This window comes from Melospiza melodia, chromosome 2 (genome assembly GCF_035770615.1).
Source record: "Melospiza melodia melodia isolate bMelMel2 chromosome 2, bMelMel2.pri, whole genome shotgun sequence".
Classification (NCBI taxonomy): domain Eukaryota; kingdom Metazoa; phylum Chordata; class Aves; order Passeriformes; family Passerellidae; genus Melospiza; species Melospiza melodia.
In genome coordinates this window covers 129,645,096-129,672,841 of record NC_086195.1, presented here as the reverse complement: position 1 = coordinate 129,672,841, position 27,746 = coordinate 129,645,096, and the positions used below count along the sequence as shown (strand labels likewise).

At 38.8% G+C, this 27,746-nt stretch overlaps 1 protein-coding gene across 4 annotated transcripts in view; it reads right to left on the bottom strand.

Moving 5' to 3' along the window:
- APP (amyloid beta precursor protein) overlaps positions 1-27,746 on the bottom strand; it is a 193,468-nt gene that overhangs the window by 24,705 nt on the left and 141,017 nt on the right. For all 4 annotated transcript variants that reach the window (XM_063150005.1, XM_063150004.1, XM_063150006.1 and 1 more), the window contains 4 exons: positions 27,267-27,341; positions 26,929-27,087; positions 17,011-17,139; positions 14,843-14,942 (listed from right to left, as the gene is read on the bottom strand). In XM_063150005.1, coding sequence (XP_063006075.1) covers positions 14,843-14,942; positions 17,011-17,139; positions 26,929-27,087; positions 27,267-27,341 — 463 coding nt within the window. The remainder of the gene's footprint in view (positions 1-14,842; positions 14,943-17,010; positions 17,140-26,928; positions 27,088-27,266; positions 27,342-27,746) is intronic.

The window sequence follows — 27,746 nt, the reverse complement described above, 5'->3', positions numbered from 1 at the left end:
TCAAGGCTACCCAAGAGGGAGCACATTGTTGCCAGCTCCATTGTTTTCCACCCAGCTGGGGCAGACAGCATGGAAAGGAACTGACCTGCACAATAGCTCAAGTGAGGCAGACAGATATTACAACCAGCAGATTATGATCACATCCATTTTACAAACGGGGAGACAATGGCTACATGAGTCAAGCCCATCTGACAGGATGAATCAGACACTGAATGACAGTGAGAAATTGGAAGTGCCTGGCATAGAAACTGCTGGAATCCATCACACTGAGGCAGCTGTGTCTGCACTGAGTAAATGATTCACAAACAATTACTTCAATCGTTAAACTGCTAAAAAAAGTTTGCCTTAGGATTTCCAGTTATTGATACTACTGGCAAAGTCCAAGATCAATTTTTCAGGGCTGATTTTGTTCCAAGTATCGATGGCCACTTGAACCATCAGTTACCCTAATGGAAAGCCATACATCTATTCATTGACACAGTATTTCCTCCATCTGCAGCTGCCAACTCAACTCCCCCACTGTGCAAAAGACAAATCCCCAAATAAGCAGGGAGTACAGACACAGCTAGAGGCTAGGATGTGCATTCCAGACTGTTTCAGGGGATTTATTTGTACTATGAATATCTTATCATTAGGTGCTGAATATAGAGAGATCCTCTAGGTTGCTCATCAAAATTTCATCTCACATCAAACCAACAGGACAAAAACACTCTGAGGATCTTCCTATAATAAATGTTTTTTGCTTGGGTTATTATCTCCTTGTAGCATTCTGCTAAGCCTTGTCATTGAGAAAAAAAAAAGAGGATGGCAAATCTTTCTGTCCCTCTGAAAGCATGTGCTCAAAAGCAACCATGACCTTAGGAAGAGACTACACTCAGTTGGGACCCCAGACCTCTGAATTTGGTGTGAGGGCACACAACTGCTGCTTCTCCACACACTCAACATTCTCCTTCAGGCACCTCAGGATGAGAGACAGGCTCACTTCTAGTATTTTAATAAGATGCTTCTTGGACTTCTCATAGCACCTAAGCAATTTTCACTAATTTTTGGACTCACTGCAGGCATCCTCATGGTCAACAGTCCTCAACAACAGCAACTAGAAAAACTGAAGTGAAATGTGTTTGGGGAACTGGATAAGAGTGTAATACCAACCCAAATTACTTTCAAGACTATTTTCTTATCCCACAAAGAGGCACACAGAGCCAAAAGCAAAGAAAGAACTGAAGAAAAGAAATAAAATTTACTACAAAATCTTCTGGTAGATACGGTGTTGTTAGAAGCTATTTGTTTACAATGCCACAAGACCACAGTTCTATTTGCAAATCTTTGCAGATAGCACTGTGCTAGAAAAGATATCATGACAAATCCCAACAAAAGTTGATGGAGTCTCTGAATGGCAAACCCATGTTCTGTTAGAACTTCATCTAATTTTACTGTCACACAACACTGTTTCCAATGCTGAACTCTGGGACATACTTCCCCAGCCTTTAATTGGCACAGCTATAATGACAAGAATTTAATATGGAACAGCTTCTCTTGCTGTCCTGGAGTGCCAACAACCGAATAGATATCTTTCAAACCATAACTTTTATTTAGTTCATAGTTTGTTTAAAATTTAAAAAAATAGTTATAACATTTGTTGTGTCTTCAAGGAGCCCACCTACTAGATGAAAAGCTCTGCAATCACTATTATGTGCCAAAATTATTGAATTTAGTTGAAAAGCATCCTTAAAATCAGCAATTGTAATTGTGGAGTTCTAGGAAACAACTTCTTAAACCAGATTAGAAATGAAGTGTACACAAAACACCTCTAATTAGGACTAGTTAAAATATCACCAAATTACATGCCATAGGCTTGACCCAACATCTAACTTCCTTTGTAAAATGCCATTTACATGGTTGAACATCTATTTGATCCAACAGAGATGGGCTTGGAATCAGCTCAGATAAACTCATACATGTGCAGAGTCTTATTGCCTCACTTATCATCAGTGATATTTCAGTCTGAACTGAACATGTGTTTTCCCCAAAGTTACTTGCTTTTGAGCATGTGCTTTCAAAATGACAAAACTAAAAAGTGTCAGCAACCTCCCTTGTTCTTAACAGCAGAAATTGCAGAGCAATTGAGTCACAGCAACAGCTTCATTTGCACTGGCACACATAACTGCCTTAATCCAGTCTGAAGGCAATTTAAATCATGCACATGTTGGATGTCACAATTAGGATTCACTAAGAACACCAACACAATAATTTATTACAGCACATGTGGCAAGAGGTAACCATGTTTAGCTACAGATTTCAATTGTATGCTTACTTTATGGGCTAATTCAACGTTATTTTCTAAAGCAGTTGCACTGATGTAATGCAGTCAGGTTTGAACTAACTTTGAGTGTCTGTATCTTGTCAGCTGCATGAATCCAAACTCTCCCAAACTGGTAAATATGAAAACAAGACCTCCTGTGCCTTACCAAAAAGAGTGAAGCTCTACTGAATTTCAAGTATTTTGTTATTTTTAGATGTTTTGCTGAATCAAACACTGCATGATCATGATGTTGCATACTGCCATGAGTCATAATTATAAACATTATCAAGCTACAAAACACAATTCTGTGGTATTCAGCGCTGAACTAATTCATTTGTATAGTACAAATCAACTATAATGCAGAGAGACTGATGAGAATGTTACTGAAAGTGAGCTGCCTGCTGGAGGGTGGAGAAGTGCCTTTGTTGCCTGCATGCTTTGAGGATGATGGAAGAGGAGTGATGTGGTAGATCACTCACTCCTGTGAAATACTGGGAATGAGCCCAACCTTCAGTGCTCACATCCACACTGACAGAGAAATGTGACCACACCAGCAGATCTAAGTTTTCTTCTCACCTCCTCGACAGCCTGTGAAATTATCCCACAGGTCTTTTTGTCTGGACTCTTTCAGTGCAATGTGTCTCTCCCACATGGCTGAAGGGAGACAGAAAGAGCAAGAACCATGGAAAAAAGCATTTCATAGTTCTTATTTTCTGTCCTTCAGAGGTACTACCACGAGGTAAGAGGAAATAGCAGCCCAAACCCTCCACTTTTCAGAAATTTCCTATGTGTATGAAAACCTTGTTCAATAAGTTGAAAAGTTTGCCCTTTTTAAATTCTCAGAAAATGAACATTTAAGCTATCATGAAACAGTTGACCTAAAATGTTTTTTCTAGAAGTTAATAAGAGAATAAGCATCCCATAGCTTTAGACAACACCTTGATGGCTAAGAAAACCTAACTTTAGAAAAAAAGAAAACCTAACTTCAGAAAAAATACACATTTGAACTTGAGAATAGCTGCAACAATTAGAACCACGCTAAAAAGAACATGCTTCTACTAAATAAAAAAAAAAATCACAACTTTAGCACTTCCATGTCTTTCCCATTTCTTGCTCCTTCTATTTCACCACATGTAGATTTTGCTGTTTCCCGAATCACATCATAAAAACAACCTGAGTTTCCTCCTGTCAGCTGGCACATGGAAATGAAACATGGAATAATGTTTCAGTTAAATCTACCTTGCAGACATTTTGTCTTATATCATTAAAACCTCCAAAGATATTTAACTAATACACAGAGACAGAGACACTGTCCTTGTGCAGGCACATCACAGGTTTTCTGGTACAGAAGAGTCTTTAAAGCTTGGGTAATCCAATTCAGGAAAATTCAGTCTTTAAAGCTTAGTATAGAAACTTATCACCAAACAATTGATTGATTTCAAAATGACCTCAGTGTCTTTTCCTTAGGGATGGACTTCAATGCAAATTTAGTTTTGTACCCAATTACTGAGCACTCTGAGCAAAGGTTCATGACAATTTTCACACCACTTAATGAGCCTGCTATGAAACTCATGGTCTGAAATTTCGTCTAATTTTCCTAGAAGCCTGGTATGACACTCTTTGCCTTCAGTGACAGAAGCTTTAATTACTACAGACCCATAATTATCTGACAACCACACAAACTATCTATTAACTAAAATTAAATCTCAACATATGGCTATAGCAAAGTGGACATTAATAATTTTTTTGGTATTTAACAGCCAGCCATCTGATTAATAACTGCATTTCCTCCTCACTTCAAAGCAGAGAGTATTGAAGCTTGTGACATCTCTGGGAGTTATTTAACAGAAATGAAAGACCCTGCTCTTCCCTTTCACAACATGCCTTTTTGTCAATTCCTGTTGTCTCTTTCCCTTCCTCTCATCCCCTCCTCATTCAATTTGGTTAAATTAGAGAGGTCCTTTCCAAGTAAGACATGGAAATAATCCAGTATGAAGGTAGACAAGATAATATTAAAAAGCACTTGGGGAAATAATTTAATTTATACCATAATCCAGAACATATATTGTATATCATCATCCTGATCCAGAGAACGCACTGTGACAAACTCTCCAAGTTTAAATTCAACTCCACATTTAATTCCGAATTAAGATATTATTAAGTGTTATAAAATAGGCTGAAGAGTCTAAATTAAAACAAATAAACAGCCTGACCAATTGTCACTGACATTACAGTCACATGAATCAGCAATCATTATTCCTGCTCAGGCTTGTGTAAAGTAGAAAAAGTCAAGTCCCTTTCCCTCTTAAGTACCTGATAAGGCTTCTAAGTGAAACTACTCTGCAAAAAACATTTATATGAAATGTTACTACAGAATTTTATTGTCTACTTTTCTGAAAAAAAAATTATTTACTTTATTTATAAATTATTTTTTGGTCTTATTTACTGATAAAAATAATCATATTTACTTGCCAAACTTACAAAACCTTAAAACTGCAATAGGACCTAAAACTACCACTTTCTGACACCTGAAAGAAGTCAGTTAGCTATCATTTTCTACAAACACTTCTCAAGGTCAGATTGTGAATATCACAACAATTTTTGATGTGCCATCTTGGAAGCACTCAATAATCCATTAAAAATATAAAAATCTGAACATTAACTTGTTGCACTGATGCTTTAAGATTTTAGCTTTTGTCTTTTCCATATCCAGTACTGCATTAGTGTATAACTCTGAACTCCATATAGAGTGTTAGTTAATTCTCTTCATATTTTGGTCAGACCAAACAATCCTTCTAGGCTTGAGATCCAAGGACACTGTCTGCCTCAAGCCCCAAAAAGTATAAACAAAAGTGAATTGGGGGAGAGGGGAGCAAACTGGAGGAATATGACTTCATTACCTGAAGCTGTAATTGGAGGATTAACACCTGATATGCTAATAGACCAAACTTGTATCCGTCTGAAAAACTTGTGACTATTGTCCATTTTGGGTGCAGTCCCTTGGGGAGGCTGCATCTGTCCTTAATGTACCTGAAGGTCCTTCATTAAATATATGTTTTATTCCTTTTAACTTTGTCTGGCCTCTGTTTCTAGGTAAGCCCAAAATAGGCATCAGCAGTTGATACCCTTGGTCAAAAGGGAATACATTTAAATTTAAATCCAAACTTACAGAACTGAACTGTGCAGTGCTTGCTCCAGATAATAAGTATTTTGCCTATTTATTAACCACAGCTTTAGTGTTTGATAGGTCAGATATATCCCAGGTTGCCAGAGTAATCTAAAGAGATGCATTTATTAAATTTACCAAATATATCTCTGAAGTGGGATGTGGCCAGTTCTGATGCCTTTTATGCTCTTTTTCATACACATGATCTAAAAGTAGGAAGCAGAACAGACCAAGAACTGGAACCCTGCCCAGGCACCACTATTCAGAAAAATGCATTTTTCAGTGAAGTTGGGTATATGAGAATCACAGGCAGGAGAAAGCTGCATTGATGACAGATCATTTGTAATCCCATGTGCATGGGAACTGACAGAACATTACTGCAACATCTCCATCAAGCCAGCAATTCTGTTAAATCACATATCCTCTGTAATTTTTTCCTTTTTTTATCCCAACAGTAACAAAGAAGAACAGCACAGTACTCTTGACCATAATAAACAGCTGTGAATTTTCCCTCTGCACTTCTGGAAAGCAAGCTATGCTTCAAAACAAAATTTTGTACACCATTGGCATCAGAGGCTTCTTTTGACATCCCCCTCAGGGTACTCTGCCCACAGTGATGCAGTTCAGACTTTAATGTTTAAATCCCTTTGGATAACAATTCCAGAGACTGACACACTAGCCCTGGAATATATTATATATAAAACTTTATTACCTTGTGCTAATATAACCAGTCTGTAACTGGTTGTCAATGGAGACTTGCAATTTGCCAGCAGGTAAGAATTAGGATGATTCCTTTGTTTCTTTCACAGTCCAAGACCTCCTACTAGGAATCTGATCTTAGAGTGAATCACACAGAATGACACAATTGTGTTTTCAAAACACGTTAACTGGGAAAAGAAAATCCATCATTCAACAGCACAAATGAAGCAGAAGATGTCGGAGTGTTTGTGATCCCACAATTTTGGGCTGCTTCAGTAGTCGTGGACATTATGAACTTGATTTAGGATGACATATTTATGAAAAAAAATACACATTTATTCAGTGTATCAAAAAAATCTCCAATAGTTCAGTATAATGAGATTCCTGTAAGCAGGCAACATTTTATAAAGCCAGAGCCTCCCCTCTGACTGGAACTATGCATTTGGAAAGTCACCTGCTCTCAGATCATATCTGAAAGTTGGACAACTAGAAGACATTTTCAGACTTTGGTTATTTATCAAAACCCCCCCCCCAAAAAACGACATCTTAAATTTGCCATGTAATGAGCTAACATATGACCTCCTTAAAGCATAACACTAGAAGCAATTAACAGGAAATACTAATGAGAAAGGCTGAGAAGCCACAGCTTCATAAGTCAAAGCAGACTTAAAAAAAGTCTTTAAAAAGAACATGTTGGTTCAGGCTTTAAAGAGAACATGTTGGTATCACCACATATTTTATCTGCATCATCTCAAAACTGAGTGCTTGGCTTTAGACTTTCACTGAAGACACAAAAGAACAGGAAATAATTCAACTGGATGTTTATGAGAAAATCTGTAGCTATAAGGTAATCCTGGCCTATAATGCTTTTTAAAATCAAATATATCCAGTATGCCAATTTAAAATATTATACACAGTCCTTTAAATGCAACATTTTCATAAAATTGTAACCCTACTCCTTGCAGAAACAAGGCTCTCCAAGACAGAATTTCCCAGTCTATTGTATTCATGACACCAGAAAATGTCTGGTGATTAAGAAGAAAATCCTGATCAAATCCACATGTATCCAATAAAATAAGAAAAAAAAGGAAAAAATACAACCAATAACCGGACAATTATTCAAAGTCTAATGCATTTTTGCTGTTGTGCACAAGGTGACTGTAGATTCCTACAGAGGGGTATCAAAAGCACTTGTTAAGTGGACACTGTCTCAGCCTCAGCCTGTTGCCACTGTGAGCCCAGAGTGGTCTCATGATCATGAACTCCCTGTGGGATCTGTAGTGGGGATGGCAACTTTGTATTAAAAGAGAAACATCCTCAGACTAAACTAATGGAAAGGTCACAGAATAAGGTAATCAAGAAGGATCTATCAATCTAGGGCAGAGTGCTCTCACCATCCTGAAAAAAGCCAAGGCAACACCTTTAAACTCTCCTGAAAATAGATGAATTATTTAGAGTGAAAGATTTAAATACTCACTGAAATATCAGATGCTCAGAAAATTTAAAAATTTGTTTATTATTTACAGGTCCACAATTATTATCAGTTTTCAGTTCTAACATGTGGATCATGAGACCAGATTTTGTAAAGGTGCAAGTGAAACAGAACAGCATTATTCAAACCAAAGGAAAATATTCTCTCAATAAACTTAGTCACTTCTATTAACTTTTTATTCTGACTATATTTCTGAACTGGAAAAGAAGATGTCCCATATCTTTCCTTTAAGAAAAAGCCACCTTAACCCAAAGCCACCTGAAGTAATTTATCCTTTTCCTAGTTTCTGTGCACCCTGGAGGAAACTGGCTCTTTTACTCACTGAAGTCATGCTCACAATATTTATGAGATGGAAAGAGGGCTTGTGCACACAAAAATCAGGATTCATGTCTTTTCTGGAGAACATCAGTGCCCATGAGAGCACACAATAGCCCATTTAGCTATAAAAAGATGGGGAGGAATAGTACACTGCTAATGAAAGCACTTCAGAACATCAGCGTCAGTGATGTGCATTTATATCTATTTGAATCATCTACAATTCTCCACCATTTCTTTGACAGTTAAATAAATTTGACAAAAAATAAGAGATGCTTAGAGAAAGAAAATGTTGGATTTATTTCCAGGACTTTTTTTCCTTCTCTTCTACGCTGAAGCAAAGGTCATATCTTACTAGCAAACAGAACTGAGCCTCTTAAAAATGCTTTTTCACTGTGAGGGTGACCAAACACTGGCAATTGGCTCTGGGAGGCATTGCTTTAGCAGAGAGAATGGAGCAGATGTCCTCCATCCTCCAGAGGTTCTGTCCAACCTCAGGCATTCTGTGCATCTGTGACATTGGCTGATTCCTTACATAAATGTCACACATCACCTTGCTCCAACAAATGGCATCTTATTATTTATGTTATTTAAATAATTGTAAGAATATTTTATAGAGATAACAAAGTGGCAAAATGGATAGCTTAGTCAAGGCCATAGGCTTGTGATGATTGAAGAAAAAAACACCACTTGGGAAAAAGAAAAACTTCAGTGTGTGTAAATATATGTATATGAATTAGTCAAATGCTTTAAAAACAAATGTCCTTGGGTGGAAAAGGTCTTAATTGCTCATCAGGCTCTCCACCTGGGCCATATGTCAATATCTAAGCATACAAAATCTATCTCAATGTTGCTGTGGAAAGTTTAACACAGAATGCATTTGCTTTTGTGGAAGGACTGCTATTTTGTGGAAGAACTAATGAATTTTTAACCACTGATGCAACAATATATATTTTGCTAGAATCCTAACAAACCATCTTTTTGACTGAATGCTATAGGCCTTCAAGGGAGAATACTAAAGGTAAATAACCACTTCACAGAAAATTCAAGTTTTTCTTTGAAAAGCTGAGGTTACTGGATACACATAAATATGTCAAATCAATTATGGGGAGAAAACACAGGTGTAGCTAGTGCTGGAAGTCACTTCAGCATACCTGTGCAAATACACATTCTCCAAAGGCTGCTTTTGACTGCTTGTTCCAGTTGCATTACACTTATGGCACAAAGGGCAGAGCAGGAGGGCAGGAGCATGGGCTTGTATGATACAGCCCAGACACATCAAACAGGCTATTTAAAACTAGAAGGTAGGTTTTACAGAACCTTTGGTAAGACCTACATACTATTGTCCTACTTCCACAAAGTGTTTAAACTTTGCTGAGAAGTTTCTCTGTGGTGTAGATATCAACAAATCTCAACGGAATACTTGCTGTCACAGAAAAATGTGCTGGTTTTCAAGAGATGAGGGTGGAAATTCAATACTTCTGCTTTGGCAAAGATGATGTTTTGTTGTACCCAATATTGAACACTCCCCTACACAGTTCTAGCCAAGTGCTTGGGGCAATTTAAAAATGACAATTCCACTGATCTCCAGAATGGCAGAAAGTATAAAACTGAAGAGAAATTGTCCAACTTTCCCCAGCTATGGGTTTTTGAAACTACTGCAAATGCTCACTCTATTTACAGCCTGGATGAAGCACATTAGTCAACTAATGCAAAACCCAACTGCCCTGATGATAAGCACCACTGGTGACTACTCTTTACTTTTCTCTATGCCAGTTCACTGAACATGGTCTGTCTCAGTGCAGATAAATTGTGGAGTGCTAATGCATTTACCCATATCTCAACAACATTGTTTTACTTTACCAGAAAAAAAAAATTAAGGCATTATAAGTACTCTAATACATGACATTATAGCATCAATCAGATGCAACCAGTATTTTTGCCTCTAGTTTTAGAGGAAGACTGGAACTGGTTCCTATTAAGCAGCCTAGAGCTGCCACCTCTACAAACAAAAAGCAATTTCAAGAATTTTCTAGTCTAACACACTCAAATGGAATTACAATGTAATTACTGATCTTACTTGATATGAACTGCACCATCCTGTATGATCCCCATTACAATACTCTGGTAAACCTTTAAACAAGCTTTTGACACAAGTCAGTGCAAGTCAACTACCATTTATTATTCTGATACTTTGATAGCACAACCCAAGTTCAAATAAAGGTTCAGAAATCCTAAGTATTGCTTCAACATCTTTAACATTTTTGAAGGTGGAATTCTTCCCATCAGATAAATTTTAAGACAGAATGACAAGGAAGAGTTACAGAAAAAAAAGACACTGAGAAGTCCCATTGCAGTCTGGCAGACATTACTAATTCAAAACAGCATTTTAAGGGAGAAGAAGAAGAAAGCAATCACGAAAGCAACGCCACCAAAGAAGACAAGACACAGAATTTGCTTGTGCAAAGCCTCCAAGAGCATGTTTTGGTTTTGCAGTATCAGTGCCCAGACCACTCTGGTTGTGGTTTTGAACTGTCAGCCTGTGGCAAGAAACTAATACCATCAAACCTCTTAAGAAGGATACCACAGAATGACTGGAAACAGCATCCTAATTCAACTCATGATAAGAAATGCAAAAAGGCTGTGGACTGACTACAGGTCAAAATTACAAGCCAGAAACAGAGTCAAAAATTAGTCTAATAAATGCTGAAAGACCAGGACCAGCTGAGGAAGTGCTAACTTTGCCCTCCACTCAGATAGGTATTGGGCATGATGATTAAAGAGGAAGTGTTAAAGGAAGTCTTCAGACATCTTGAGTCTGCAGCTGCTTCTAGAAACACTTACAAAAACCTTCAAAGGAACTTGCAAGGCAAATGTCAAGAGGCAAATGTCTCTTGTTTCAAATTTTGTCATGCTAAGTTGGAGCACACAAATGTTTAAAATAGCACCTGACCCCCAGTACACTATATATATCTGAAAGCAGGCACTGATTTGGGGTCAGCCTGGGTTTGCCTTCTCCTCTAGACAAGTAATGTGCGGGTGGCATCCAGAAAATGCAGCAGAACAACAGGACAGGCAGAGTGGAACAGAATAATAAAATAACAACAGTTTGATTTTATTTGTCAAGGGACAGTTGAAATAATATTTTTTACTTATTACTCATAACTGAATGCTTCTGAGCTTAGGTACAATACTGCTGTGGTATTACTACAGTGCTTAATATTTCCTCAGTGGTGGGCTAGAGAAGTTGAATCTGAGGACATCAATTTGGAAACAAGAATTAAAAATTCAGATCACTGCCTACCCACATGACTGATGCACAAAGCTCTGACGTAGTTTCTGATTCAGAAGCCATGCCTGCTGTGCCACTCTCTGCAATAAATTGCTTTTACATAGATGGATAAGCAATCTAATCAAATAAGGATTTAAAGCAGGACGTGCTCGAAGGAACTGCTGATTTTGCTTAAAGCCTACTATTGCTTTTTCTGGATTTCCATACATGTTAAATAGTATCTGAGATTTATCAGAGAGAAAAGGTGAGTACAAACACCTAGGCAGCCAAATAATGTGCTCAGATTTCTTTGTGTGCCATGCTCCTATTCATGGGGCATACTCCTGCTCATAAGAAACTCCATTTATCACCAAGAATTACATCAATTGCCAAGAGTGACCTCTTTTTTAACACATTTGCATCACTGTACCTTGTGAAATCATTTGCAGCCAGAATGCCAGTCTCCTACCCAAATGACCTGCTTATTCTTTCCAAGTTTTTCAGAGCCACCATGGTCAGCTGACCTCTTGGTGCAACTCTCAGACTGGCTCCTTTTCCCTTTGCCCCAACATGAACAAGAGACCAGCAATATCCTTTCTCACACATCTGGAATTTGCTGCTACATTACAGTGCCTGAAACCCTTATGGGACATTTGCACATCACACATTGGTAAAATGCTTAGGATGAAAGCCCTCACTTAAATTAAGTGCTGTTTTCTACCCTCTGGAGTGCTGTGAGTTTTCCGACTATCTATATGCTCCTATAACACCCACTGTTAAACCTACATCAGTTGGTGATGGACACCTGCAGGTAAGGACTAAAATTCTGTTAAATTTTACCCTAAATTCCTACCACCATCTTTGCTGGACTTACAAAAATAACAAGAAAAGGCTGCAGCTGGATTTTTTCATTTTGGATTTTGCACATTATAACAATGGCTGTAAGCCTGCCTTTTAAGGTAGGAACTTCAAACATGACCTGTATTTTAAGGAAACTCCAAATGTCCAACAGCTAGACTGCGATTTATCAGATTAACTGTGCAAAAACAGGGCATAATATTTTTAGCAATAGGAAAAATAGAGTGAAAAACAGCACCACATTATCTTTAAGAAGAATTAAACCCATGGGACAAATTCATGGCAAACTGGATTGCATTTGTATTGCTGCTTATACAGTTACTTGTTTGATTCAGGGAAAAACTACCTTTGTCAGAGCTCTGTTATCTAAAGCAAAGATTAGCCATTCCTCAAGGTAAAAGCTTTTCATGAAGAACTCTACAGCAGAGTGGAACAAGAAACTAAAACTATAATCAAGTAAGAAAATTAACTAAAACTATTTTCAACTATGTCTCCTTAGATGGAATTTATTAGTTAGACACTCTGTGTGAGATGCTCTTACCTCGTTTATTTTTCAAATTTTCTACTGACTCAGACTTTCTAAGTCAATGGTTACAACAAAAGGTATTTAATCAAACATCTTTTTACTGAGAGTTGTAGTATTTCTTGGGAATGCTACAAAGTTAAGCTTTATTAGAAGTTTACTTTCCCACAGATTTTGCAGCTGCAAAAGATGTCCTTTTCACATGGGTTTAGGAAGAGTACAGAGACTAAAAAATTCAGTAATTTCAGAAGAGAATTTGAAACAGGCTGATCAGAGTGAGAAGGCCCAAAGCTAGAAGGATACTGTCTTCTTCAACTCATGGGAATGAGCTCTGCAAACTTCATTAAAACCAACACGTAAAACAAAGTTTAGGGACAATATTATCAACAAGAAGAACATTGATACAGAAAGACATTGCATTATGGAAAACTATTTTATCTAGATCTAATATTTAACCCAGAAAAGATAGTACTTTAATCTGTTGCTTAGGAACTCCCAATTATGAAAACTTTGTTTTAATTGCTTTAAACTTTGCAATGCATTGAACAGTTTTTAGCACAGCCTAAACCACAAAAAGAAAAAAAAATCAAGATAAGGAAAAACTGCTCAAGAGACTGTAACAAATATTTTCTTTGTGAATTCTTAGCTGCTCTCAACTTATTAGGAAAGAATCCTTAATAATTTTAGGCTCTTTTTTTGCCCCTAAAAATTAGTATTACATTTGAGATTAGGAGTCAGATTCCTGTAAACCACTCAGCAGTTACTAGACTTTTGGTCTCATGCCACTCCAAAGATTCTGGAATTCTTGTTCCACTTCAGTACACAGAAAGGAGAACAAAATTGACAAGAACATCCTCAGCAACAAGCATTAATATTACCAAGAACAGAAAGAAGAAATTGAAGTTTGAAGCAAAAACCCCAAGGGAATGATAGCAGTGCAAAAAGAAAACCAACTGAGCATCTCAAAGACCTCACAGTACTGACATCTTCTTTCTACAGAAATGATATGCTTTCAAATTATCAGTAAGATGTTGTTCCTCCCTGAATGACTCTACATCCACAGACTGAGACTGCTGATTGTGCCTTATAATTGTGGAGCACAGAAACACACAGTTAAGGACAATTACTAACCAGATATCTTCTGGCTGCCTCCCAGTTCCTTCCACTATTTCTTGATCTCATCTCCAGCCCTCTCAAGCAGAAGCATATCTCTGTCATAACTCATACTTTGGGCAAATGAATCCACCACTATTCCCTGTCCATCCCTCCCTGTCTTAAATGCATCCTAATCCTTACTGCAGTGCCACACCTCTCTCCCTCATGTTTTGAAGAAATCAATGACTTATTTATTCAGCTGAACCTGGTTACTAGTGAAATCAATACATTAACTTCCACTTACTGCCACAACTTGTGCAAAAATGACTGTCCCATCTCTGACCTTTACATTTAACCATGTGTTATTTTTCTTAAAGACAAACACTAGCAACATGATGTCCAAAACTGAGTGCAGTTGCCTTGCTGCAATAGCAGCAAAGTGTGAGTGCTGTACTAGAGATCTCTGTGCTGCAGCAATGCCACAGCCAAGGGCAGGAATCTGGATGGAAGGAAAGGCCATTCTCCCTCACAGCTATCTGCCATTACAGCTCTCAGGAAAGAGGCAAACATAGGTCTGTTGCTGCCGGATTCATCCACAGTCCAGCCTGTATGCTGGAAAAAATGGGAGGAGCAGAGACATCAATTTGATAACTAACCAAGAACTAAAATGCATGACCACCAGGATACTGCCAAGTTGATACCTACACTTTTCTCAGATCCTTGGCTCTGCAATCAATATTTAGCTGTGGGATTTCCAAATGGTCTATATCATGTATAAATACTTACCAGGTAAACTAAATATCCAAAGGATAGGGTTTGCCTAAATCTCATTGTCAACTGCTGCATCTCTATAGCATGGAAGGCTCCAAATGTCAATTGACATATTTCAGGGAAGACATTTACAGCAGTATGATGATGCCACGGCATAGGTTATACAGGATTTGTCTTCCAAGGGTTAATTATAATTTAATTCAACATTTAAGAATGTTGCCAGGTTTACTCTTCTATTTTTCAGCTGAGGAGTATATCATCAGGAAAAGTGAGATAATGTATTTTTGCTTTTGGTGGTAATTTCTCATCACAGAAATGTATGTCTTTTTCTACATGAGTAGTTTGCATACCAACTTCATCCTGGATCTCCTCTGCCACAGCAGGCACGTTGTAGAGGAAGGAGAGAGACTGGTTCATGCGCTCATATATCACACGTAGATGTGTCATGACCTACAGAGACAAAAGCATTTGAAGGAGGGGGATAATATGGATAATCTGACATTATCACAAATTTCACAGATTATAGGAAGCAAGACCATTTTCATGTGTACAGGTATAAGATTTCAATATGCTCTATGTATCAAAACTGTCAAACCTACTACAAAACTCACCTCTCTCCTACAGCTGCTGAAAAATACCAATCTAGATGCTGTTCCATAGCCACCTGAAATCTCATGGAAATGCAGTAATTTAAAGTAGGAGTTTACATTTGCTGTGGGCCAGAACATGCACACAAGCAGCTATTGTGGCAGAAATCCACAGCTTCGTTCTTCTTTCAGAAACTTCACATTTGCCCCTACCCATAAGTTTTTACATAACATGTAAACCAAGTGAGGCACAGTGATTGCTGCATCAAAATATTTCAGGTGTTTGGATTTATTTATTTATTTATTTACTTCCTAATCCAAATACTGTGAAAAGAAACAGCTCTCCAAAGAAAAAGAAAAAAAGAAAGGCAGCATTTACAAATTGCAAATATTTCAGCTGCAAACAAAAATATTTTCCCCCAGAAGCATTACTGCATCCTCTCATTTGATTACAGCTCTATTGCCTCAAGTGCTCTCACATTGTTGTGGGCTGAGTTATGACATCATATGATATGTGATGTGATCATATGATATGATATGTGCTCCCCCAGACTGCTATCACCTTTCTTCAGTAGAAGGAGAAATTGAAGTGCATCTTAAAAGACTGACAAGATAATTAGGCCTAACAAGTAAAATGAGTTGCAGACAGCAATTTTAGTGAAATGGCAGCATGATTTCTTCAAATCTAAATACTTATGCTATTGAATAAAATATTTTGTTTTGAATTTTTCACTGAAAAACATTTCACAAACAGAACTCCCAGGCCACACTTCTCCAACCATCTGACCAATTCTAGACACAGAGATGCTATATCAATACTCATTCCTACAACGACACGTTAGACAATACACTGCACTTCTTGTATTTGTACATCAGTTTCTATTCTTCACTAGTGCTGCCACACAACCTGCACTCTGCAAAATTTCATTGATTTTTGTCATTAAATAATCCAATGAGACTTGGAAAAAAAAAGTTATAATAGATGCTTAAGACAAGGCAAAGACACTAGTCACTGCAGAAGACTTTTAGAAGTGTGCATTCCTCATTCCAGCAATTTCAAGACAGCACAATATCAATGTACACATCTGGCTGAAACAGATGTTTGAAAATCTAATCTGCCATCCAGGGAGGTACATGGTTTTGATTTTTCTTTTAGTGATGTCAGTCAATTTAAAAATTGTGGCTACTGAATCCTACAGAGGGAACTGCAGCAGATTCCACAGATTCCAGCACACTGTTTTTACAGCTTATCCATTGTGACTCCAATTTTAATTGCTGTTTTGAAAGCCAAATACATCTTCAATCTTGGGTGTTTTCTTTCTGCTTTCTTGCCCTCTATGATTTATGAAGACAAGATAAAAGATATTCTAAAACATATGCATTGAGGACCATAGTAACATTCAGCAGTTAAATGCCATGAAGGACAGGGTCTGTTTTAAAAGAACACATTAAACTTGAGTGCATCACAGTAATCACATTTATAGACATTACAAGTGCCTCTGCAATGACTATAGAAAGGTTGGTCACAGTCAGATGGCTACACCACTTCTGATTCTGCCACTTCAGCTGAGAGAAGCACAACCATGTGCTGTTGCTAAATCTAATATTGATGTTTTTCCAGAGGTATTATTTACCAAAGCACTAACAAAGGCTCTCAGCATTAATGCTCTGGAAGGGTCCTCAGAGCATGCCCATGACTGACTCATGGTCCAGATAAACAAAAAACCTGTACTCAGTTCTTCTCAGAAGAAAAATCATACTCACATTACTCTATCACTTTGCCTTAATCTTCTGGTGGAAAACAGATTAGTTCTGATTGCATTTAAAGCTGTCCATGGAAAGGAGCTGGGTGTTTTATAGGAAATAGGTTGACAGAAATTTCCCAATAGTTATGAACTAACACAACCTCACTAACCATCAATGGGGATTACCTGAGATCTGATTTGGGCAGCTTTCTTTGGGTCCACCATGCGGACGTGTTCGAAGTGTTTGAGAGTGTGCTGTCTGTCCTTCTGCTCAGCACGCACATACTTCTTCAGCATGTTGAATACATGACGAGGCTGCAGGGAAAGGAAAAAGAACAAAAAAATCCATTTAGAATGACATATGTTTTCATTTCTTACACTGGAGATGTATCCCAAGCCAAAAGCCCTTGGTGCTATCTTCTGAAGGCAACTCTGACTGCTATAAGGAAGATCTTCTCAAATGAACACCATCAGGATGCACCATTAAATAGTAGATGTAGGCAGTAGATAATGTTCCTGAGAAGGGTGTTCATATTTCTATGTTTCTATGAATAATCAATCCCCAGACTTGACTGCAAAACTTAAGGAAAAAAACCCAACACAATGTTCCTGCCCTGTCACTATTGCTATACCACCAGAGGAGAAAATAGAGGAAAAGAACTTCAGAGCTGAGGTACAGAACATACACATCCAGAACACACTCATCCAAAACACACAACTGACTGAAAACCCATAAGAAAAAAGAGACATCTTCCCAGTTTTCTGAAGTTTCTCAGCTTACATGCCAGATTTTGCAAAAATATGAAGTCTATTGCAAATAATATTAATTAGTAAAACCTAATGGATATATATGCATTCAGGCAGGTAACTGAATACAAAGAATGGAAAATAAGGAACAGGAAAGGGAAAAGGAAAGGGAAAAGGAAAGGAGGAGAAGGAGAAGGAGAAGGAGAAGGAGAAGGAGAAGGAGAAGGAAAAAAGGAAAAGGAAAGAAAAGCAGCTGAAGGGAACTTGAAAATATACACAGTGATGGCAGAGCACTGAAGGCTAAGACATGTATTCCTATGTACTTTCCTGCTCTGCACAATAACACAGTGCCAAAACAGGAAGTGATCTCCAGCATCCAGCTAGGACATCCATCTTTAACTCTGAGATTGTATGGATTCTGGAAATGCAGTCCCCCTTCTCTCCATTCCCACTTGTGGTGCTGTGCTTGTGCATCCTACCTGAAGGTGCTGAGCAGTGGGAGGGAACAGAAAGATGACCGTACCGTGTGGCAGATTAAAGAATGAACAGAAGTGATAAAGAGCCTGTCTAGGCACTGACAGTGACACAATGAAGAAGGTATGGAAGTGATAAAAAAAGTGTGAGAAGCTCTGTGCACAGCTTTCCAAAGCAGGAAGAGCTGTGGGTGAAAGTGAAGTTTTAAGAAGATTTAGATTCATGGACAAATATAGAGCTTAAACTGATTTAACATTTACACAAGAGATGAATACTAAGATATGGAGTCCAAAGATTTCAGAATTTCTTCAGTTTAAGAGAAGCAACAGATTAAAAAATGTATGAGGAAAGCAAACCAAAGGTTATTTGAAGAAGAGATGTCAGACAGAAATAGAGATAGGAAGCCATATCTTGCCAGAGAATTAAACTTAGTGTCTCCATTGCATGAGAGAAATAACTGAAAGTCCCCAAAGCCAAGTACTCTCAGATGAAGTTGCAAGAAACTGCGGACAAATGCTGGGAAGTGAGTAATCCTCACAACCTTGTGGGAATGGCCAAACAACTGAAATGTCAAGTGTAAAGCTCTATTGAAATGAAGGCTAAAATACCAGAAAGTTCAATAACAAGAAGAAAATTTTGAAGACAGAAAATTTAGCTACGTTTCCTCACAATTCAACTTTTCTTGTCCCCAAGACATGTCCAGGTAACAGGCCAGGGCATGCTGATTAGTTAGGAATAATATGGGTACTGTGTACTCCAGAACTCTGGACTGGCTGGCAAGAAGCTTAAATCCCCAGTCTCATGGCACACACTATTCAGACAAATGCAGCAAAAAAGATACACCTAATAAGATGTGAACACACCAATTATTTTAAGCACATACTGTAACATCATTTGCTCCCATCAAACTCATTCCAAAGCTCCCCCTACTCAGGTTCAAACACCTGTTTTTATCTACAACTAAGAACAACTGAGATTGGTTGTAGTCCTTCTTACAAGCTATTGTAACTGTCCAGCAGAGGTGCTCATGTCTTTGGGTATTTTTTAGTTGTCAGTTTAAAATCCCATTTATGCTGGAGAATGTTGTTGAAATACTATTTTATATAGCTTTCCTGAGTACCTGGGGACTTGCATGCATTCAATACCTGTGGACAGGTTCACAGACAATGTATCTGGGCTACACAGGCTACCTAGGGTGACAATGCACCTTTAAGAACAAATGTTCTACCTAGAACTGTAGAGAATATGCCTTGCCTCTTATTTGAAAGATGAGTCATTCTATGGTCTTGTATATGAGATCTAAAATGCCCATAATCCAGTTTCTAGCAAGTTATAAATAAACATGCAGATGTCCCTATACTGATCCTAATCGGCTATTTCAGATTTTAAGTAATAATAATAAAATATAAGTATTAAGTAATAATAATAAAATATTAAGTAATAATAATAAAACAGTGCTGTTTCATTGAGCTTGAAAAATGGAAACATCACATGTAGTTTGCATGGCTAAAATTTCTCCTCATGGAAAAAAAAATCTCTTCTTGTGGAAATCCAAAATATTTACTACAAAGAAACCACACTAAAACCATTAGAAAGCAGGTCTGTGTATTGAAAATGCAACTTCCTGGCTTTGTGCCACGGAACTTCCAAGGGAAATTCTAAGCTGGCTTGTCATTTTGATCAAATTTCACTCTAAATCACAGAGGAAACTTTCACAACGCTATTTAACCTTGTCTTTAGAGAAAAATCAATCATCGCTCCCTCCCAATTACTGCTCTTGCAATGTGTAACAATTGCTTCTTTTCATCCACTATTCTGAATACCTTGTGTATCATATTCAGTACATATTTCACTTGTTACATTATTAACTTGCAGGTCATGTTTCATCAGGGAGAAGTAGCTCATTTTAGAAACATTCAAGAAAAGCTGAACTGGATGAGTGCAAACACTAACTCATGGGCAAGACAAATAAATCCCCATCCAGATATCTATTCTTTGGAGTTAAAGATGCCTTCTCATAATTTCTACTAATTTGCAACAAAACATGTTATCTCACACATCAAAATCACATTGCTGCAATGGTGTCCAAAACTTACATTTGCCTCCCCTCTCAAGGACTCCTCTGGTGACCAAATAAAATGAAAACCATTTGATTCAATCTCATTATTTGTTTTTCACTATTTCAACTTACTGAACTTTGACAAATTAGGACAAATTTTGTTTCTGCTCACTATTTTAAAACTCTTAATTCTAGATATAACAAACCTGCCAGGATTTAAAACGACACTCTGGAAAATGGCATTAGCTGTCCACCTTTCTTGAAATCTGAAAAAACAGAGCTGAAATCCATGCTATTTCACAAAAAACCTACAGAATTAAGTATATGTGAAGAATTCCACAGCTGGAAATTAATGGGTTTGGAGAAGCAGAGCTGAAGGGTGGAGTACTAGAGCCAGACTGCTGTTTCCTGCTGCACAGGAGGATTTTTATCACCAATTCAGCAGCAACACTTTGGCCTGCCTCCAGCTGCATATTTCCACAGCAACCTCTTTCCACTCAGGAAATGCTTTGAGCTCCCCAAACTCTGAGATACTGAGCATGGGCCCCCCTGCAGATTCCTCTTCCCTGCCCAAACAGCCAAACCAGACTAGTTTCAAACTGCCCTGCGCTCTCTCTGTGAACAGGCACTGCTCCCAAGAATAACAGGTACCAGAGTAAGTTCTGAAGAAAAGAAAACATGGAAAAAAATCAGATGGGTTAATCTACATTACAGGGTTGATGTTAATGATCCTGCTCTTCTAAGCAAGAATTTCTATTTCAGTAAAATAGTGCTGAATTAGAGAAGAAGCATTTTAAACTGATTTTAAGGATTATATGCTCACTTTAATTTATGTGCAAAGTAAAGAGGTTAATTAATTACCTTTCAAAGTTTTCCTGTATGTTTCCCTCATCTGAAACCCTTTATTTCATAAATTTTCTTTTCTGCTTGTCTTTGTCACCCACCACCACCTTCCCACAGATAATGTGCCTCTCTTACCATCAAAGATTAGAAAGGAATACAGAAATCCACAAAAATTTGGCATGCACATGAAAGAGGGAATAGAAGCAAATTACAGAATCAATCTGCTCACAGAGAATGAGGGATTTGAATTCACCTATTTAATGTACAAAATTAAGGGGAAAATTTTCAAAAGTTTTAAAAACTAGAGGCATATTGCTTCCAGCTGCCACTAATCCTCCTTTCCTGTAGTAAGCCCACCAAAGTTGATGAAACAATATACTATTTTGACACTGGATACTGAACAGCTGCACCCCATTTTCAAAGAAGAGCAAAGGACAGCAGCACAGCTAAGCTGCATCAGGAATCAAGAATGAGGATCAAATTTTGAGTTTCCAGGGAGCCTGCATTACATGCTTCTGAGTATAAATATTTGGTTTTGCTTAATTTTATTTCCTTGTACGCCTTGAAACTATCCAATTTCATCTCTGTGTGCTCCCTCTCTCCCTTGCTGCCCTAAATGGTACTCAGAGGCACACCTCTGACACTGCACTGGGCAATCATCCATGTAACACATGAAAAAAACCTGCAGTTGGTTTTGGATCTGATACAGGAGCTATTCACAAAGGATTCATGGACTTTTTAACCCTCCTAACTGCATGCAGCACTTCCATAAAAATCTCTATTTCTTTTTAACATTTAAATCCAAATTCTTCCTCACAACTTTAGAGAAAGAGACTCCATCACTTAAAATATATAGAATCTATTTTTATAGTAAATATACCAATAGCAAACCATGTAACTTGAAGCAGGCAATGGAGAATTGAGGATGTTCTTACCCTTCCTTTTGCTGTTAATATATCTGTAAAAACATCTTTTATTATCTTTCACAAAAGTTGCCAAATTAAGTTCTAACTGTGCTTTGGTCTAATTTTTTTTTCCACAAGCCTGTCCTGGAGTGACTTTATGATGCTGAATTACAATTCATCCCCATTCATCTGTTTAGCTCAGAAATAAGTTTTGCACCTTTAAGACTGGTTCTGAGAGTGAAGAGACAAGGAGAGGGAAGAGATGCACAGTTTGTTTTCAGTAACTGCACTCACTCCTACACATTCCTGCTCCTGGACTGCGGTGTCTGCGGACAGACAGACAGTGGGACAGAGCTCTCCTTTGCTTTTGGTTAGTTTTTAGCTAGCTAAGGCAGAGAAGTTCCCTGGACTGTGTTTTTTTTCTTCTTCTTGGACCTGTTTAAACCTGCTCTGGACTGAACACCAGCAGAGCTCCAGCAGCTCACACCTGTGGCCCACCGGGCCAGGCCTGGGCTGCAGCATTTCCAGCACCAGAGGGACTGATCAGAGACTGAGTGAGCTGAGCTGCAGCACACAGAGGGACTGCCTGAGTTTATAACCTCTTTTGGAGCAGCAATGGTTTTTATTGTTTAGTATTGTTCATTTTTTGTGTGAGTGAATGTCGCAGTCGAGGCAGTCACGCCATTAAAGCAGAGACCACAAGCACACTCAGTCTTAGTCTCAGTTGTCAACCGTGCGTTAGCAACACTTGGCAACACTTTATTAGTGAAAATGGCTGATACACTTTCCAGTTTTTTCCCCTCCAGTCGCAGAAGGCTCCCATCTTTCCTCTCTCAATCTCCTTGGTTCAGCTTCTTCCTCTTACTTCTCGCTCCTTTAGCCAACAGGCCTGCTGCTAGCCCCTTCCAGAATTCCCCCTTTTTGGTTTTTGAACTGTAAATACAGCTGCTATGGATTTTTGCAAAAGGCCCAGTGCCCAGTAGGGCATCAACACCCACAGCATGTCTTTTAACAATTATACAATTACAATACATATACAGTCCCAGCTCTCAGGCTGCCACAGCTCTCAGCTATCTTTAAACACACACATAAATCCCTAGATGTTCCAAGGCTCTTTTCCTTAAAGGCCATATTCTTACAGCTTTCTGCTGTTACAGCTCCTTAATTCAAAGGCCATATGATAGTCTAAAGTCCCAGAATAAACCATTTTATTCTACTTTTCTCCAGGGAAATATTTTCCTGAACCAGTTGGGGAGGGGCTGCTTGAATCTGCTTTCTAGAGGAACCCCTTTGGAGGTTTTCTTCCAAATTTGTCCTAAACCAGGACAAATACAAACTTTAGTGCCCAACACGTGGCTTGATAAAGTGGAAAAAACTCTGTACTGATTGCATTTTGGTTCTACTTATTCTGAATTAGGATAAAGTAGTCAGTAGCCATGTTGCTTGAATTCACAATGTCTCTCTGGGTGGAGGCCTTCATGTGTTTCTGGTCTCTAGGCATTTTTGAGGTTTTTGTACCTTTCTGGTCCCTAGGCTTATTGTCTTATCCAGAGATAGCACCGGTACTGTCCCTAAGATGTAGTTTTTACAGTAGAGGGGCATGGATTACAATAGCTGTTGTGCTGGGCTTGGTGATAATGATTTATAGGGAGTTTTCAAAGGTACTGGACTCTGTTCTAGATATATATGGTTTATGGTTTCTTCATCCTACCCTGTGTCCTACTTCCAGTTCCTAGTAGTTTTGGGGATTTATTAGTAATTGCACCCAGCTTGTTAGAGAAGGAACAGGGAATAAGGCTTTTCAGCCTTTCCTTTCCTTCTTCTCCTTTGAATCTCTAAAGTCACTTTTTGAGAATGTTCAGTTTCCCCTGAATGTTAAAGATACCACTATCCTGGTACTTAATCTGGTAAGCTTTCTTTATACAGTCTGCAGTTTGTCTAGAATGAGGGCTGAGATGCCCAAAGGAGTGGATGAGACCCCTGACCCAGAAATAGACCCAGGTGTGGAAAATCCTGAGTGGTGCAGGAAATGGGAAGATATGGGCCAAAACTTGAAGGAATTTTTTGACCAAATAGCCTGGCACTTGCCATGTGAACAAATTCAGAACCCAGCTGAGGTGGGGAAATACTTGAAAGAGAAGTGCCATGATGACTCTAAGGAGAAAAGGATCACTGCAGTAAGCTGGGCACTGGCCTATGCTTATCACACACTGCCAGATACTGTAGGGTAGCAGATAGAGGCAGGGGCCAGGGAGACAAATCAGCAGCTGCCCCAGTCACTCAGACTGCACCTAACACCCCAGCTACTCAGGCTGTAGCTAAACCACAGTAAACCTAAGCCCATAGCTAAACCAGGCAGTGAGCCTCAAGCAATGGCTGTTGCTGCTACCGCAAGAAGCAAAGAACACAAAACCAAAGCCAATTGGCCAGTGGGTGATGATGATCCAAGGGAAGGACTCTCAACACCAATTACTGACACAAAATCAGAAGTCACTATTAAGTCCTCTTCTCTTAAGGCCCTTTGTGGCCTGAAAAAATGCCCTAGGAACCTGTCGTGGACATATTTTATGAAAAATCCTTTTGCTAGGATTTTTTTCTCCTGAGAAGCCGAGAGGCCTCAGAAACAAAACATAAACAATGGTTATCTGCTGCTGTGGAATGCAACAGGTGCATCTTTGATTGGTCTGATATGGTTGTTTTTAATTAATGGCCAATCACAGTCCAGCTGTCTCGGACTCTCTGGTCAGCCACAAGATTTTATTATCATTCTTTTCCATTCCTTTCTAATCCTTGCAAGCCTTCTGATGAAATCCTTTCTTCTATTCTTTTAGTATAGTTTTAATATATCATTTCCTTTTAATATAATATATACCCTAAAATAATAAATCAGCCTTCTGAAACATAAAGTCAAGATTCTCATCTCTTCCCTCGTCCTGGCACTCCTGCGAGCAACACCACAGGAACCCCCTTAAATATTTCCTAGGATATCCGACCCTCCTTCCAAAGATGATACATCCTCTTTTTATTCCTAAGTTCCTTCAAAACCTCCTCCTCTCTTTCAATACAACTAGACAATCATCCTGCTGAATTCAAGGTCAGTGTTTTCCAGTGCTTTGGCATGCACCTGATCAGCAGTTCAACACCTCAACTGTCATCAGCTACAGAGCACACAACCAAGAAATGCTGAGGCAAGGACAAGACCATCTACAAGAATGAACAAGGACTTAATTTAAGGACATTATTATTTAAACTGTTCACCCCTGTTATTTTTAAGATCAGTCCCTCTCTGGTAGCACTTTCAGCTAATGTTACCACCATGCTTGCTGCCTGCTCCTTTCAGAATTATTAGCTTTTGTAGGACATCTATAGGACATATACTCAATATAGGATGCACTTCTGTCTTTCAAACAGTACCAAACTTATTTTTACTGGACTAATGTCACCTTTCAGGCCTGGTTCTCTCCCCCTGACACAGGAAATGTATCAGTAATTTAAATGTCCTGGGAGCTGACTAAAAGCTACACAAGCACAAAATGCAAGTTTTTCTGGTCTCAGAGTCACTTAACAATTTTCCCCTTGCAGCTGAAGTTCACTTTGTGTCCTCTGCATTCCACATTTTGTCAGCTGTAGAGACCTTTCTGCTGTTATATGTGGTCCCCATCATACCCTTCAACAACCACAGACACCTGAAGAACCAAGCTTCCATCCTGACACACATAGAGCTTGAAATCAAATAGTTTTACTGGAGGATTTTTCGGACAGGATTACATTGGTACAAGGCTGAACTTCAAAGCAGGAAAGCTTGGCTCCAAAGCCAAATGTGGAAGCCTACCTTTGGTGAACTACCCAAACCCACGGTGCAAGAAGACAAACACGACCTGCAGCCAGTCCATACACTTACCTCAGCTCTGAGCCAGACTCCAGCTACTCAAAAGAAGCCACATCCCAGCTTATAACTCACTAATCCATCTCCTAATGAGTTCAAGCCTTTCACTACCCTCACTGTGGTAAAAGGTTATAACATGCAACTCACACTCAGACCAAGTAACATCCTCTACCAATTTAACATCAACTAGGTTCATTTTCCACAAATTACTACTGCAAAATACATGGAAACTCTTCACACAACTATCCTGAAGTTACCCCTCAACACTTTTACCTAAGTGAAATATTTTAATTTTTTTAATTTAATTTTTACTTGGTGGACATGATAAAAGCATGAGAGTTTTGTACCACAGGATGGAGAACAAAAGTTCAATTATGATAACAATGATAAAGAACTAAGAGAATGATCACTTTTCCAAATAAACAGGTTTTCTCCTCAGAAGGAAAGTTACTGAAAATATGTCATGTAATCATGTTAGTCATATTGGTATAACTCCCTTTAAGGTCAAATTCACTAAAAGATTCACAGTGTGACAATGTTTTTTCCATCTAGGAAGTGTTCAAGAGGCCAGAGATACATAAAACTGCTTTCCCCCAGTCTTTTTGCAAATTCTCTTCCTCTGGAGGTCACTGACCAGCTATTGTGGTACTGAAACAAGTATCAGAGATATAAAGTCATTAAATTCCACTCAATCTGCATTCTGAATGTACATGTTTACACCCATCAAAAGCAGGCAACTTCGAATTGCTAGTGTGCTAACTTCATGCCATCCAACAATCCCCACAAGATCCTTCACCAAACACTTCAACAGTTCAACAAACAAAACAAAAACTCACAACCATCCTATCTTTATGTTCCATGTTGTCATGGTGAAGTATCCTAATGTGCATTACTTGGAGGGACACCATCCACCATCCTATTGCAGGATCTGTGAACTGCTACAATTTCTGACAACCAAATCACTTCCAGGTTATTTGCTGAAGTGTCTTTACTATGCATCTATCCATCAACAGGTATTCACATGGGGAGCTTGTGTATGTACTTAGGCAAACTGTGTGACTGCTGTCACAGCCCTTGCACAGTGAGATCCGGGCTCCAGAGCTGGACTGCCCCTGGGCACATCTACATTCCCCCCAGGACAACTGCAATGGTTTAGACACAGCTGGCAGAGCCTGTGGTGTCCCACTCACCCTGGGTGGGACAGTCTGCAGGGCTGTGATGTAGTTCTCCAGAGCAATGCGCCGGCGGTCGTTCAGCATGGCTTCCACCCGTGCCATGTGAGTCTCCACAAGCTGCTGTCTTTCATTTGCTGCTTCCTGCTCCAGTGATTCCACTTTCTCCTGGAAATGCTGAAAAAAACATCAATCACAATAGAAACAGAGAAGACATCAGCACAGATGGGGAAAAAAAGGGCAGAGAATAACATGAAATCTCCATAAAGTAGATTATTAAATTTCATCACACCCAGCACCCCCTGTATCTTAACTGGGGCTCCAGATGGTAAGGTTGTGGTTGGATTTTCCTTTACCTGGATGACAGCTTTCTTGTCGGCCTTTGGCAAGCTCTTTGCTTGGCGTTCTGCCTCTTCCCACTCCCTCATGACCTGATGAAGAATATAAAAAGTGTGACTTTGCTATTTTCCTCCCTTGTCCCATAGCTTAGCAGCAGCCAAGCACTGCAGCTCCAAGAGTCGTATTTTTACATTCCTCTCCTCCTTTTATCTCTAAATAAAAAGGCAGTTACAACATTTTATGAAGGTAGGATCCTGTTATTAAATTAAAAAAAGACAGCACTTGTGTGTCTGAACACTGTGTCAAGCTATCACAGCTCCCTGTGAAGGAACACGTTAACCAGCCCTCAAGGAAGGGAAGTGGAGATCTCCATGGTAAATACACCAACCTTTTTCACCTCAGCCAGAAAGAAAACTGATTCCACTCTTTTTGTCCAAGGGTGTAAATTTCACACCTTGAACTCATTCCAATTGAATCATGCCACCTTTATTGGCACC